At 42.0% G+C, this 16,815-nt stretch overlaps 1 protein-coding gene across 1 annotated transcript in view; it reads right to left on the reverse strand.

Moving 5' to 3' along the window:
- Nucleotides 1-207: 207 nt before the first annotated feature.
- The window catches only part of adamts3 (ADAM metallopeptidase with thrombospondin type 1 motif, 3), a gene marked incomplete at both ends in the record, with an annotated part of 157,505 nt that continues 140,897 nt past the window's right edge, over nt 208-16,815 (reverse strand). The window contains 5 exons of the mRNA XM_084551984.1: nt 208-680; nt 4,384-4,501; nt 6,998-7,205; nt 14,671-14,803; nt 16,574-16,730. Of these exons, the coding sequence (XP_084408110.1) occupies nt 208-680; nt 4,384-4,501; nt 6,998-7,205; nt 14,671-14,803; nt 16,574-16,730 (1,089 nt within the window). The remainder of the gene's footprint in view (nt 681-4,383; nt 4,502-6,997; nt 7,206-14,670; nt 14,804-16,573; nt 16,731-16,815) is intronic.

Below are 16,815 nucleotides of genomic sequence, written 5' to 3' on the forward strand. Positions count from 1 at the left end.
CAAACTGTAAGAGGTCCAAGTGATATTTAAAGTCTCACATCAGGAGTGAAAGGGGAAGAGGGGAATTCTTAAAAACAAAGTGAACCAGCACTTTCTTTCTGTCAGTTTCTCTCTCTTTGGTGTTTTTGGTGTGAGAAGACTCAGGATGAAGCTGGATTATCTACTGTACATTAAGAGTCCCGAAGAGGGGGGAGGGGGGCGTCACTTTCATCTCTCCACTTCGGAATATGCAGTAGGCTGTCGACTAGCCGCGAAGCTGATCGACCTCTGACCCTCAGCGGGATCCGCCTGGGGAGATGGTGCCGCCGGGGCAGAGAGATCCGCGTGCCTCGGAACCCGCCTCGGTGTAGTAGTGATCTTCGACGGGGTTTTCTTAAGCGGGGCGGGGGTGGTGGTGTGTTTTGAAGCGCTCCCCGCCGCGGCAGATCCTTTGCCGGAGCCTTGTTTACCGCCGCGAGTGCCGTTGGCTGCCACGGAGGCCGTTAACGTCTCGAGCAGCTGCGAGGCCGAGCCGAAGCGGACGTGCTCCTCTGTCTCGGCTGCCTCGGAGAACATCGACAAAGAGCCGCTGCGCTTGCTGCAGGAGTCGCAACAGAGCTTGTTGTAGCCTGGAATGGAGCAGTATCTCGCCAAGACCTCCATTTGGCAGAAAATGGATTTATCTCCGTTGCATGGCTCATCTGAAAGTCAAAGAACATATAGTGTGAGACAGGGAGAGGTAAAGAAAGGTGGCTTTGGAAAGAGAACAGAGAGCCTTGATTCAATTTAATCAAACACTGACAGCACTGACAAATGTTTATGTATATTCCAGCTGCAGCAACTTGTTTTGTTCTGCCTAAGCGAGAGCTGTAACCCAGTTCCTTCATGTGAATTAAAGGCTGAGGTTTGTATCTTTAATGTTCTCGTGTATTTGTTTCATATTCAAGTCACAGCAGTAGGCTTCTGTCTGAAAAACCAACAGTGCCACTTAACAGGATGTGGGACTGTTTCTGAAGCTACCTCTAAAAAACCCAAAGAGACTTTTAGGATAAAAGATTATTCTGCTGCACAATAAGGACGCTTTTTAGTTCATTTAATGCGTCACAGCTCTGTTCCTCATCCAAGAAAATCGTTGTGGAGCGGATAAAACATTTTGTCATCCAGACAGCTCAAAACGTCTGCCATGCAAATGTGGAACACGAGAGGCATCAACCGAGGCTGTCTCCTTGTTAACTTTAATGTGCAGAGGTATGCCATGACACAATGACACCTTTTCATAGTTGCTGCAACAGAAAATGAACACTTTGGTGCTGCGTGCACACAGCAGCAGTTGGAAATGACAGCAGTTCTTAGAATCTTTTTAGCTCCAGGACATGTAAGTAATGATTGGTAAAGCCATAAGTGTGCATTGATCCTTTGAACATATACACTGTCTGGCCAACAAAAAAAGGCTTCAATTTGCTAGGGAGCATAAAGATTGGACTCTGGAGCAATGGAAGAAGGTCATGTGGTCTGATGAGTCCAGATTTACCCTGTTCCAGAGTGATGGGGGCATCAGGGTAAGAAGAGAGGCAGATGAAGTGATGCACCCATCATGCCTAGTGTCTACTGTACAAGCCTGTGGGGGCAGTGCTATGATCTGGGGTTGCTGCAGTTGCTCAGGTCTAGGTTCAGCAACATTATGTGCCCATGGATTGGCCACCACAGAGTCCAGACCTTAACCCCATTGAGAATCTTTGGGATGTGCTGGAGAAGGCTTTGTGCAGTGGTCAGACTCTCCCATCATCAATACAAGATCTTGGTGAAAATGTAATGCAACACTGGACGGAAATAAATCTTGTGACATTGCAGAAGCTTGTAAGCTGTAATCAAAGCTAAAGGAGATCCAAAGAAATATTACAGTGTGTGACATTTTTGCTTTTTTTTTTTGGCCAGGTAGTGTAATTACTGTAAAAAAAAAAAAAAAAAAAAAAAAAAAACTAGCTATCTAAAAGCTATCTATTAGCTTTTAGAAAAACGGAACAACACAATGACAAATGGGCTGACATTTAAGTCCAGGATTTATTGTTGTACGTTGTGCAGAACTAACAGACCCACTGTCGGCTGTCTGTTACATCCACTCATGATTTCCACTTGAAGTGCAAACCCATACAGAAAAAAACCCAAAACTTTATGGTATGCAGCTCTCATGGTAGAGTTGTCCAAAGCGCCTGTGGAACTGGGATACTTACTGAAATGCTTCATTTTAATGCAAAAAATCCAGACACCTCAAGTAGCTTCTCAGCTTTTCAATAGCTCCCCTCTTTATATTCCAAACAAATCTAAAACGGCTCTTTAAATACGACGCTAGTGAGAAGGCCTTCTAGGGGATTCAGACCTTGTACCACTTGTTTCAAAATCCAGTTTCTATATCTCTACTGGAGAAGGGCAGTACATGTCCACTGATTGAACGGATTAATTTAATCACTACTACACTACACTACTCTGCCTATCCAGAGTACCGTATAATATCGTACAACAACTACATATAGAACACTGTGTATCACTACTAGACATACAGTATGTTGTTTTCTGTACTCTCTCCCACTTGAAATCATGTGTGTTTTTTTCATCTAAATTTATTCTTGAATCGCTGCTGTAAATGTCATCAACATTTAAGAAAGAGACGCAAAATTAACAGAACATACTTTTTTTAAAACATTTTAAGTGCTGAGGAAGATGAAGGCTGTTAAAACCACATTATGTAACTTGCATTTCATAGCAGGTGGAGTGGCCACAAATGTCACATACAGGATAATGGAACACTTAAAGCTCATTTAAGGTACTGCGGAACATAAACAGCGTAACCTACGCATGTACCATATATGTCGGTGCAAGCCATTTCTACTTGTGCCCTCCTCAGTCTGGCTCGCTCTTTTATTTTTCTACTTCCTGCTTCACTTTCAACAATGGCGAATGAAACTTTTGCCTTAGACGAGTCGTACAAATTTTTGTATCTCCAAACCTCCTCAGTTAACCTTTCCTCGATGTGTTGCATGTCAGGCTACGGCGTTAGGGTCTGTGGCATTAGTTTCCTGTCAGCAATACGGACTAGAAACGTCGCATATTTAAGTCCATTTACTACAGAGCATGTGTACACCAAGCATAACATTATGACCACTGCCAGGAGAAGTTATTGACATTGACCATCTTGTGACCAATCAATGTTCTGCTGGGAAACTTTTGGACCTGGTATTCATTGGTGTGGATGTAACTTAGACATGTAGCACCCACCTAGACCAGACCAGGCACCCCCACCCCATAGCAATGACACTCCTTGATGGCAGCAGCCATCCCCAGCAGGATGCAGCCTGACACAGGCACACACACAAAAACGCTTTAGGAACAACTAAAAAAAAAACATGAAGAACAGCACAAGGTGTTGACCTGGCCTCCAAATTCACTAGATCCCAAGCTGATCAAGTATCTGTGGGATGATCCACAGAGGCCCCTCCCCTCAAAGGCCCCCCCACTAACAACATTCTGTTGCCAGACACCACAGGACACCCTCAGAAGGCCCATGTCCATTCTCTGATGAGTCACAACTGTTTTGGAGGCACAAGGTAGACCTACACAATATTAGGAAAGTGGTCATAATGTTCTGCCTGATCGATGTATATGTGCACTCTAAACTGCAGATTATTTCACAAAGCAGGTAGTGATTTGTCTTCCTTCCAAGCAGCCTTTGTATAATCGACTTGAAAAGTGCTTCAATGTCGACATCAACGTCTGTGGCTGATAAATGAAGCCAACACAAAAGTGAACTAAAGAACTGCAGTTCACTTTTGTGTTGGCTCCAACAGTGAGTCACTCTCCATAGACGTCCATGTTAAAATGTCCCATTTATTAGCCTGAAAACCCAAACTGTTCAATGATATCAAGGCCTAAATTATGTACAATTTGCTCTGAGTGCTAGCTTCTTACCTAAGGATGACCTCTAAATGTCTGTATTCTGTTTATGTTAAACTTTTACCATTGTAACTCTCAAACAAATTCAAATTTGATGCTGATGGCAATGAATTACACAACTCAAAATAGTTTCAGGGGCACACGAATTGATTTTCATGCCACGTGGAAATGAATGAAAACCAACGGGTGCCTGCGAGGAAGGAAAAATGACATTATTTGATACCAAGAAAATGAAACCAACAAAAAACGTCTCCTTTCGGCTGTATCTGAAAAGTGATGACAAATTATAAGTCCTTTCCGGAGTACATTACATGCCTTATTATCACAGATTTATTCTGAAGGCGGTAACATATTGCTCTGAAATGCTGACTTAAACGAGAAGAATTCAAAAGTACGTAGTAAGTAATGTGTCCGACTTGGAAGCGGCATTCGCTTTCCCTCGGATGACAGGCTTACCGTGGCACGGTCCGAGTCTGCACGTTCTCACAGTCTCAGGTTTGTCTCCGCTGCACTGGTCTCCGATCCGGCAAGTGACCAAGCGCCTTTCCATCCCCTCTCCGCAAGTCACAGAGCACTGTGGAAGAGTACAAACAGTGAGTCACAGCAAATAATACAGTTTGTGTTGGGTAGAGCCGAAGCGCAGACAGGGTGCACAGGCAGCGGTAAATATCAGGGTAACTGGTGGGATAACAAGACGAGTCTAACAAGTTAAATCTCCACCAAGAAACAACACGTCCTACCACACTGTGGATTTCAGTGTGAGTGCACAGTGTTATCTGTAGGGAATACAGAGAGTTACGTGCCACCATAACATTTTGTCTGCTGGTTGACTGGAAGCTTACTTTGCTTCGTTTTATGTCGTACCAGACTTACTTTTCAAAGTTTAAAGTGTCTGTATGGATTTTCTGGACTTGGCTGGAGAGTTAAAGGCGGGGTTCAACTTTCTTTTTTATTTGCAAACTTTTAGTTTGTTGGGTTTGTTCAGCCCCGTGCAAACTGAAAGCATCTGAGGGACTCATGAATGTGTTTTTTGTGATTTAAATGCATATGCCATGTGTTGGGTTTTTTTTTGTTGTTTTTTTTTTCAAAAATACACAAATTAAATGGGAACTAATGATTTTTACAACCTGGACCTTATTTCTGGCATAAAATACGATCGTTTACTCACCCATATAACTTTTGTGTAATTTGTAGTCAATCGGGAGATATGCGTATATCCATATAGTTTGAGTGAATGGGGCACCGAAACGCAGCCTCTAAATAACGCATTATCTGCCGCGAAACTCGTTCATTTCACCAATATTTTGTTATCGTACGCGAGTGCTATTCCCCGTTGAGTCTGGAGTTACCTGTTATCATCATCCGGGGTCTGTAGGTTAATCTACAGACCCCCAATGTCTTCTGACATGGATGATGTCATCTCTGAGGTTATGGACGAACCATAGCAGTAGCAAATTACAGGTAAGCAAGCCGACCATCGCGGGCGCACGCGGCGCTCAGCCTTTATTGGTGAAATGAACGAGTTTCGCGGCAGATAATGCGTCATTTAGAGGCTGCGTTTCGGTGCCCCAGTCACTACCACTATATGGCTGTACGATGATCTAAATATCTCCGGATTGACTACAAATGACACCAAAGTTATATGGGTGAGTAAACAATCATATTTTATGCCAGAAATAAGGTCCAGGTTGTAAAAAAACAGTAGTTACCCTTTAAGAGTCATTTATTGTCCAGGATTGCTGCAGAGTCTCCAAATCCTGTTTGGACAAACTGGACAAAGGTGCGGTGAATTTTACGCATGTCACATCGCTGTGCCTGCCCATTTATAATGACCAACTTGCTTTAGTGCCATCTATCGGAGCAGACCGGCCTTGTAAATTTGACTCTATTTGCAAAATAATTCCTCAGCCAAGAGAAGATAAAGGCTAAACAGATGCAAACTAAATGTGCTCAGACGGAGTCAAGAGTGACTCTGTAAGTTTGGTAACTTAGTGGTGCTATTCAGGAATAATAATGTTTCCTGGCTCGCAGCCACTTCAAGTAAGTGATGGTTCTATTGTCTAACAACATCTTACATCCTCCTCTCTCAATAGACCCGGTGCTCAGGAGTCGAGACAGTGCGAAGAGTCTCTTACTTCTCTCACTACTTCTGTCTCTTTTTATGTGCACACACTCCTTGCAATGACATTCCTACCTTTTAAAGAGGAGCCTGCCTGAAAGCATGCAAGGTCAATTAAATAATGAATTGCATCCCACATGGCCCTCTCTATAATAGCAAGCTGTTCACCCTGCTTTCAATTAGCCCTATGTACAACACTGGTCTTATTCAGATGTACATAAGACCTTGAATCAAGGCGGCATTTAACCTCAGTAACACTCACACGCCTTCCATCACTGGATGGATTTAGCTGAAGCTGCAAACAAATAGCTCATTCCTTGGGCGGATCATCTTTCTCTTGATGCGACCCTGGCTGGTTGTTTTTAGATCTCCCGCTGACTAAACGTCCTCTCTGAAAACTTCAGGCACGCTAGTTCTAAACACCATTACTCATTTGGCTGTTCAGATGAATAAACGTTGATTGAACGTGATTCGTGTATTCTTTTAATTACGCCACAAGCTCCAATTAACAAATGTTTGACGCGCATCCTACCAATCATCAGCGAGTGCTCCGCTATGCATTTATTTTGTATACTATATAATGAGGTGAAATCTGAAGCTAACACAAATTGATGCCGACACAATGAAGGCTCACATCTTGTTTGCTCTTATACGATCCGCCGCTCAGCTGGATGCCTGCTTTGTTTGTTTCTTATCGCAGCTACGAGGGACTCATTTTCAGATGAGATGTGACACGGTTCTGAATTAAATATTACGCGTCTCGTGTTTTATTTTTATACGGAATTCTGTCACAGTGGCATCGTGCACTTTAAAGCTGCTGCTGCTGCTGCTGCTGCTGAATCTCCATAAATATTCAATAAATGCACGAGTGGATAGCTAGAAAGTTGACATTAGCTGATCTGTGGTCAAATGTCCCGCACCAAGACTAAAAAAGAACAGAAATGTGGATACCTCTGACCAGGCTCCGGTCCTCCAGTGGGAAGGACATGGGATTCTGTTGCAGGGCCTCCGGCTCTCGGGCTTCTCACCGCTGCAGTATTTGCTGTGCACGGAACGGTTGGTGCCGTCGTGGAGGAACTGCACACAGCGAACGGTCCGGATCTGAAAGCCCAGGCTGCCGCAGGTTTTGGTACAATGCTCCCATTCCTCTGAGATCCATCTGGATTATGAAAACACGAGGAGACTCCTGAGTAAACTGATATTGTAAATACAAAAAGGTACACATTTAAAAAAAGGGACAATGTTAATAAAAGAAATCACTGAAGACAAAAAGAAAATGTCAAAATTTTGCATAATTAAGCTCGTTAAGACTCCAAACACGTGAAATGAAATCATGTGAGACGTTTAGAGGTCATGGGGTTGACCTCTGACCTCCTTCTCATGGCCCCAATGAGATGCTGCTTTGTGGTAAGGGGGCCTCCAGTCTAGAAAGCACTGGTGTAACGTGTTACCAGTGCTTCGTATAAACTCATCACATGCTTTCATGTAAATTCGTCAAAAAAAAGTGTATTATCCAACATCTCCTTGTAACTGCTGGACGTAGAGCAGAGCGTAGTATTAATTAAACGAAAATGCGAGTGAATCTGGAGGAAGTGTGGGCGGGGGTGGGGGGGGCATCCATGACATGGCTCCAGTAAAGGTGTGCGATACCGCTAGATTTGGTATCGATCCGATATGTCCGCTAGTATCGCCGATACCGATACCGATATCGATACTTTTTAATAATTACGGTGGATGCATTATCGGTCTGAATTAATCTAAATCTGAATGAATTTTCATGACATTTAAGTGTTTTTGTGATTTGCCTTTTGGATTATTAATCAGTTAAAATCCAGTACCGAATTTGGACAAAGTTTATAAGTAAATAGAAAATCCTTTATTATCACAATAAAAGTTTTTGTTCAGAAACAACACAAAATGATCACTTGAGGACAAATAAAACCAAATTATTTTTCAGGCAGAATGTTCAGAAACTACAGTACAATTATACAACTAACTCATTGCACTTCTTTCTGGATTTGGATGTACAAAATTATCACTCCACAACAAATATTATAAATAATGTAAGGAAGTGTTTAGGAAGTACAATACAATGCAAAAATAAGACAACATTTCTCCCCTTTACTGCACTTTTTTTCTTCTTTTCAGGGGTCTGTCGGGGCTAGGGATTTTAAAAAATTCCATCTGCTTATACAAGTTTGTTGTGTTACCACTGTATCTTACTACCTTTTTACAAATAGTACAACTTGCTATCGTTTCATTTTCGGCCTGTAAATATAACCATACAGCCCATTCTCCTGCTCCGTCTCTGCGTTGTGTGTAATGCGTTGCTGCTGGCCGGGGCTGGCAGGTAGCGGTGGGCGGTGTTCGGTCACCTGGCGCCGTGCAGTCACGTGACGGTACAACAAACACACGAGCAGCGGCATTTAGACAGAGTCAGGCCGCTTTTCAATGAAACGAGAGAAACTGAAACTTAAGTAGCCTATCGATCTCATTACATTGGTATCGATCAATCTCGATACCAACGTTGGTATCGATATTATCGATATTTGGATCGATCCGCCCACCACTAGGCTCCAGTCTTGGACCATACTACGCAGACTCCAAAGGCTCCAAACTCACAAGATAGCGCTGCCCGTATCCCCGGGAAAATGGCATCAGTTTGGCCAGTGCAAGGAAGTGGGGAAGTGTTGTCCATATTTATTTACAGTCTATGGTTTACTAGGTTTTAGTTGGCTGATAAGCACAGTGGCTCTGTTTCTCTAATACACACTACAACATCAAGCTGATTTACATACTCTAAAACCAAATTTTGAAGAAGCCCTGTCTTTGTCTGAACAAATGGCCTAAAAGTAGAGAAATAAACGCATTTATCTTAATTTAATAATTTTTTTCATGGTTTAAGTACAGAGCTGCATTTGGTTTGTTTTTCACCTTCTCTTTGCATGCATCTAACTTCATGTTGCAGTAGTGCAGAGTGAGCACTGACTTAACCTCTTAAAGGCAACGTTTTGAAATGTGACACAAACTATCCCAGTCTCTCAGTTCTCAGATGAACCTGAGAAGATAATTCCAGGACCGTTCCAGTCACGAGTGAAGAGGGCGCACTGAGAAATTAACCTGGACGTGAAACCAAAATTTACCTCATTAACGCTGCAATTTCACGCTGCAGCAAAAGCCTCCGGAAGGTCTGCGAGCTGACTGATAGAGGTCTGAATTTATAATTTTATCACACGATCGGCAAAGCCTCTGATCAAACCTCATCCGGCATACGTAAATCGAGATGAGCCAAGTCTCTTGAACATCTACGTATACCCTAAGAGACGTGTGCATTAATCTATCCACACAGTTTATGCCCAGGAAGAAACAAACAAAACATGCACAATGGAGAGTGATGCATTTCAGGCTCCTTTGCAAGCAGCAATGAATACCTGGGAGCTTACCATACGTTGACTTTCTCACAGAGAATTTGCATGCAGCAGCAGCAGCAGCATGATTTCTAACAGAAAGCCTGAGTGCTGAGAATGCAGACAACAGACTCTTTCCAAACCTCTCACGGAAGAGACGGACACATCAGCAGCAAAGTAGGCACACTGCTGCTGATGATTCCATTGAATTCATTTCATTTCTGCAACACGTCTCAGTAGATGCCATGCTGAACTGCCACACTTTTGTTTTTTCTTTCTTTTCTGCAAGAATTTGAATTTCAAATTGGAATACATATGTCAAGTCTTAGCTGGTCACACACAATTAGACAGAGCTCATCTGAAAGCACGAATGAAGAAAGCACTTTCCATTTGTATGGTTATATAATCAGGGAGCAGCTGTTATATCAAACACACAACCTCTGAATAGATTCATTTCCTCGAAGGAACTGGGAAAACACTCTGTGTGTGTCTACTGGTGTCTTTACGTGTTTGCGTGTGTGGAAAAAGTATTAATATTTAACGTGGGACAATGAGGGAAATTTATGTAATGGAGAATTTCATAATCGGAATCACTCCTAATGATGTTCCTTAAGGCTCTTTCAACATAGAGGTTGATGAAATGCTAGCTGGTTATGATTTGTTCACATAAATCATGAAAACAAACCATAAAAAAAGAAGGTCAGACTGAGCGAGATGAACAAACGGGGAAGTCACTTTCAATGTCATCCCGCTTTAGCTGGAATTAAAGACACCAGTGAGCGCATCTGGAAAGTCATTAATTATCCCTTACTGCACAGGACAAATGTACGGCTGCAGCAACAACAGCAGGATGAGGCTAGACTTTAAATTGTGAATGATTAAATAGAGTGGATGTCATTGTTTGAGAGGAGGAGAACAACAAGAGGAAGAACACTGCCATCTCCTACGTGGCTGGCGTATCGTAAAAACTCAAGAGAATTTTCAGGAAACAACGCATTTCAAACCCGGTAATAAACTGAGGCAAAAACCTGTCCACCCCAAAGACAAGACAAGACACCCAGACAAAAACAGATGACGACAGGTGACGCTGTACAACCCCCGACCTGAAACCCCCAGAGAAAACATGTAGGCCATGGTGGCAAGAAAATACTCCCTTTTAACAGTAAGAAACCTCGAGCAGAACCTTAAGCTCATATTGGGAAACGCATCCGATTGAGGCGAGCTGGTCAGAGACACAAAAAGAGAGAGGAGAGGAGGAACAAGCTAAACATAAATCTGTTATACACTGATCAGGCATAACATTATGACCACCTTCCTAATATTGTGAAGGTCTCCCTTGTGTCTCCAAAACAGTTGTGACTCATCGGAGAGTGGACATGGGCCTTCTGAGGGTGTCCTTTAGTGTCTGGGAACAGAATGTTGTTAGTGGGGGGGACTTTGAGGGGCGGGGCCTCTGTGGATCATCCCACAGATACTTGATCAGTTTGGGATCTAGTGAATTTGGAGGCCAGGTCAACACCTCGTGCTGTACTTCATGTGTTTTTTTTTAGTTGTTCCTAAAGCGTTTTTGTGTGTGAGCCTCTTGTCAGGCTGCATCCTGCTGGGGATGTCTGCTGCCATCAAGGAGTGTCATTGCTATGGGGTGGGGGTGCCTGGTCTGGTCTAGGTGGGTGCTACATGTCTAAGTAACATCCACACCAATGAATGCCAGGTCCAAATGTTTCCCAGCAGAACATTGAATCCTATCCTCCTATCTGTGGTCATAATGTTGTGGCTGATCTGTCATCAATACGAATATGGGACACCTGGCCAAAATGCCACCTTTTTACATTTAAAAAATTCATCTTTCTGCACCAAAAAGTAGTTTTAGTTTGTCCAGTGGACAGAAGTCTTTCCATTAGGATGCGCAACACACGGCAGCTAAAACTCAGAGGCACAGAGTCTTACCCCCGAGATATTTGCTTTCTTTGTTCATACACAGTTCAAATGCAGCTCTGCGGTGAGCTGAGGTCAAATCTCTACCAGTCAATCAGACTTACAGCTACAGTTTCCTAAACAGCAGAGAGTGAGTGTTTCATGGAGCGAAAGTTGATGCAGCTTCTTACGATTCTTTGGTCGAAAGCTGAAGAGAAGCTGAACAGAGCAGCCGGTAGATAAACATTAGCTTACTGAGGTCTTCACCGTGTCACGTAGTGTCATCTCAGAGTACTGAGGTCGGCTGATAACCTAATCAAGCTGCCATTAAAGCGTTCAACCTTTGCTCTCTGTCCTTGGTGATTTGTATCCTCCACCACTCATCACGTCATAAGCATCCTTCTCCTCTTTCTAATAATTTCTTTCAGCTGTGTCTCTTTCTGCCATGGCTCTTCATTTCGACTCCACAGACAACAATTTTTCCTCCTCAGATTTTCCTTTCCCATTCACAGCCCTACACGCAGCGGAGGTGTGTTATTGGAGAGAGAGAGAGAGAGGCTGCTTTTCATGCACATAATTTCGAGATTTTGGCAAATTTACAGCTTTTGTGACACTGCTCACCTAACAAGCCGCACTGAAAGGATGTATTGATAAAAAGCAGACCCGCCCAGGTGGCTGGAACAACAGATATGAGACCACGCGACTGTGTAAGCCTTATTGACTTTGGCTCGGTCTCTGAAGGTCTGAGCCAATCTTGGATCTAAATGAGGCGTAAAACCAACAAGAAGAGCTCGGCCAAAGCGGAGACATGTATCTGAACCACTGAGCAATAAATTAACGACTGCATCAGGCCCCGTAAAGACATAATGTCACAGTTTTGCAGTTTTGTAACTTTGCATTTCTCACATACTCTAGGTTACATGCAGGTTTATTATCAGCCTACTTATAACATTTTGACCTTTAATTTTTAATCATTTCTATACGCCCTTTGCATGACTCATTATAAGATTAGGAGATATAAAATGATCTCTGGCTTTCTTCTACTTGATTAAGTTATAAGTTGACCTTTATTATCAGATCAAAAAATAAAGACAGTAGAGTGGTTCTGTGATCAGTCATTAGTTTGTCGGAGGCACAAGGGAGACCTACACAATATTAGGAAGATGGTCATAATGTTATGCCTGATCAGTGTATATAAATATTTAAATTTTTACCAACTTGGGACATATACTCACAAATGTGATTGAAGTGACAACTAAGGTTGACTGACATATGAGTTACCCAAATGTTTACTGCAGGACCCACAACTTTATCTCCCATCACCAAAGTCACCATGCTGATAGCGAACTCGGAGGGTCGGGCTGAACCCAGATGGAGTCGTGGTGACATTTAACAGCATTTCCTTTTCACATAGAAAGCGGTGACAGAAATAAGAGCGAAATCTGCCCATGTACAAGCAACATAATTGTGTTCTGCTTGTTACATGCGGAAATAATTGGGGAGGGAAAATATACAAGAAGGTTACCTTGTCATGATATTGTGTTTTTGTACCTTTTATTATCCAGTTTGGTTTTATTTTGTAATCGGTTTACTCTTTGCATCAGTCTTTGTCTTTTCCCGCCACTGTGATTACACTCACCTGTCTTGGCGTGCTCCTCCCCTCATTGGCTTCACCTGTGCCTCATTAGTCTCAGTGTGTATATATAGTCCTGCCTTTGCCTTTGTCTGTTTGGTTCTCTGTCTCTTTGTTTCTCTGTGTTTCCAAGCTGTATTTCCTTACCTCAAGTATACTGTTTCCAGTGTTCTTTGCGTTTGGATCTTTGTACTCCTTTTTTGATTTATTCTGCTTTCTCTGTTGGTTACTTTTCATCTGCTCTAATGAGAGGCTAATGCTTTCTGTTTCTGATTTTCAAGTTTCATTAAACTCCTGTGTCTGATTCAATGTGCAATGAGCAAACTGCTTTATATGTGCACAAATTGGTCAATGTCTACGCAAGGTCAAATCTTATCAGTGTGGAAACAATTCTTCAAGGCAATCCGATGATTGTGGCACAACCAAATCCGCATGAAATGTAAACTAATGCAATATAATATCAGTAGCAGGCACTGTATATGCATAAGTTCTAAGATATCTGATTTCACATACAAAATCACTGAATGGCACTGCATTGTGCTTTTAAACATTACAATCAATTTTCTATGACAAAAATGCCTTTTGTTGTTCTGGAAAACTATAGAGAAGCTGAGGAATATTCAACTTGAATTTCCTTTTGTCATGTGGAAACGATAAGTCTGAGGAAAAACAAGTGCTCCTAGAAATGCTGCTGTAGATCAGCTCAGCTGCTGGCACCAACTCAACTATGTAAAAATACTTCAGACAAGTAGTAGAACAAGTTATCACTGCTGTTGACAAGCGTCCACATTCAATCATCAGTTTGTACAAGCTAATGGGAAAACGGATGGCAAAACATACCTTGGTAAATGATCAACTACTTGGATAAAAATAACTGTCCAAACAGGACATAAGTATACAGTGGTAATATTAGCAGGTAATTTGCCCAAGGGACACCTGGATACCAAGACACTAAAGACAATTACCAAAGACAGAAGCAAGTGGAGAGGGGGAGAAATCACCCTGTGCTGCTTCGAGAGGCAAAGGGGCTAAGAAGACTACCTACACATTTTGCGTTGGGGAAAAAAAGAACCAGACATTGTAGTAAAAACGGTCATGCTGATTGCTTGACAGTAGTAAGTGGAAGGGGGAATTTTAAAGCTTCAAACTAAGGCAAGTTATGTAAAACTGCAGAGCAAAATGGAGGTATGGCCCTTTCTTTGCAGAACAGTTTAGAGTCTGAATTTGGTTACAGCTGCATAAAATGCTGAAGACTTGCAAATAACGGAATCATTTCTATAAAATTGGTGGAAAAATTAAAAATGGATGAATAACCATAACTGTTACTATGACGTATATCTCGAGACGACATAAATTCTCCAAATGCCTTTGATTTTTACCCTACATTTGTAGTGTACATATGTTTTATAGCTTTAGGTTTACCATTGCGTTCAGTGCTAAACGTCAGTAACACAATGAACAAAACGTTTAAAACACAACTCACATCTCCATAAACCATAGATCTGGGATATTAAGTTTATGTTTCCACTGCTTTCCTGTTCTACCACAGACAATAGAAATAAGGAATGGACATTTAAAGTGAACACAAGCTGAGACAAGTTTTAAACTTCAACTGAGTCCTGCTTTGAGTCTTATAAGCTCTTGTCCTGTGTCTTCTGCTGTGTACTCACTGAGGTTGTGTGCAGTCCTGGAGGTTGCACATTCTGCGGATGGGTTTTGGCTTCTTGCCGGCATCGCAGTAGCCTCGATGGACCATCTTGGTGTCTCCCTTCTTTCGACAGCCATACTTGGTGTACTGAAACCCTGAGAAACAAGTGAAGCTTTTTCATTATGCAGTCATACATTCACATAAATAAAAAATAAAATGCAAAATAGTTTAAAAGTTGAAACGAAGACAAATTCTGGAATATTTTTAACATGCTACCGTGTGGAATGTTTGTGTAATTACTCCCACTGCTTGAAGGAGGAGACAAACATGTTTAATGTGTTCTTAAGATGTTTGCAGCTAAACTCGTCTATGGGTTAATAGCTAGGCTCACCCAGCTGAATATACAGACTGGTGTTCGTGTTTTTGAGTGATCTGACAGACATAACAGTTATCGATTTTCTATTACAATGAATGACGGTAGCAGGCTTGCTCAGCTGCATTACCATTTGTGTGGCTTTTCCTCCTTGCAGAGTGCTGAGGCCTACTGAGGCCTTAAGTGCTCACGGACGGGCTGGTATTAAATTATAAAGATTTGTAGTAGACAACGCAGCTATTAAATTTACTCACAATGGAAGGCTTTCTTTTTTTTTTTTTTTTTTAGACCTTAATCTTTCTGAATGCTTTGTTATGTGGAGCATCTCTTAGGCGCTTCCTTGGTTTTTCTTCCACAAGGACACCATACTCCTACTCCATCGCTAAACGCATCGCTACTGGTGCACCTCCACTAGAGGTTGAACAACAGAATTTTACTTGTATGAGGTGAACGTCGACTAGTCGCAGATGTCACTAATAAAAACACAATAGAGAGTAATGCTTTTTCAACAATGAAATCTATGTCCCTGACCCGAGTACATATTGTAGCATCCCACACAAAAGAAGCCACGGAAGTTTTTCTGCAAGTTAACTGAAGCTTGAACATGGGCTACTGTTGGCCATGGACCACGCCAACACAATAAACACCGTCAGCCTGACACTTCTAACAAACTCTCAGCTCTACAGTAACTTCCATCTCTCGCGTGGTGCATTCACTGACATCAAGGACAAAAAAAACACAGCAACAATGTCAACTAATAGAACACAACAGAACTGAATATAAACAAACAAGCTTATCAATACCGTGCACTGCTGATATGTGTAGCCTAAAATATAATATACATGACAGCACCGTCAATAGCATTTAATAGTACTTCACGGTGTGTTGTAAGATGAGACACTGTAGCCGGGTATTTCTCTGAAGCCTTCTCTGTGTACTGCAGCTAAAGCTCTAATAACTTTGACAAGGAAATTCACCATGAAATTGTTGATGTGCAGCCTCCTTCTCCTGTTTCAAATTGTAACTGACTGCTCTAGAGAGGATGTCTTTTCAGATGCATTGCAGTAGTAATTTCGTTATATTTCAGGACTGACATGTTCTGAAATGGTATGGGCTTCATCTTAAGTATTTCCACACACTTGATGAACCGCTGCTAGTTTGCTGCAATGACCCACTGGACTCCTCATCTGTCATCTAGGAGGCGACCATGTTGTTACTGAGACAAGTCGACCTTTTGCTTAAAGGGTCACGGCAGACCAGTAAAAACGACTAATCAACTAGTCGGTACAACCCCTAGCCATCACAGATCTTAAAATCTTACAATCTTGCCATTATTACGGTCTGAATATCTGTTATATCTGTCATTTCATTTAAGCAGGAAATACAAGGTTTAAATGGCTAAAAAGCTATATCTTGATGAATACATAATCTCTAATGTCTATGGCCTCCTTAGGATCTTTGACTGAAGTCTGCCAACAAACAGGAGGTGTGACTAGATAAGTAGGATTATTGTTTTCTATTCTTTTTAATTTGATGATAATTTAACCATTACCTCCAGCACAAGGCTTTGTACATGGGGACCAGCTCTTCAGAGCCCACTCATAGGTGTCCTCCTGGATAACGTTGTTGTTGTTGACAGGAACTGAATCTTCATGGATGATGTACTTGTACATTAAAGTGGACCGTGTTTCATTGTCCTTGGGTATAATCTAGGAGCCCACAAGGGGGGAAAAAGACAGAAGGAGACAGAGTAGAATTATATCACCTTCCTCCATGCATTTGCATTAAAATACT

This window comes from Chelon labrosus (assembly GCF_963514085.1).
Source record: "Chelon labrosus genome assembly, chromosome: 9".
Classification (NCBI taxonomy): domain Eukaryota; kingdom Metazoa; phylum Chordata; class Actinopteri; order Mugiliformes; family Mugilidae; genus Chelon; species Chelon labrosus.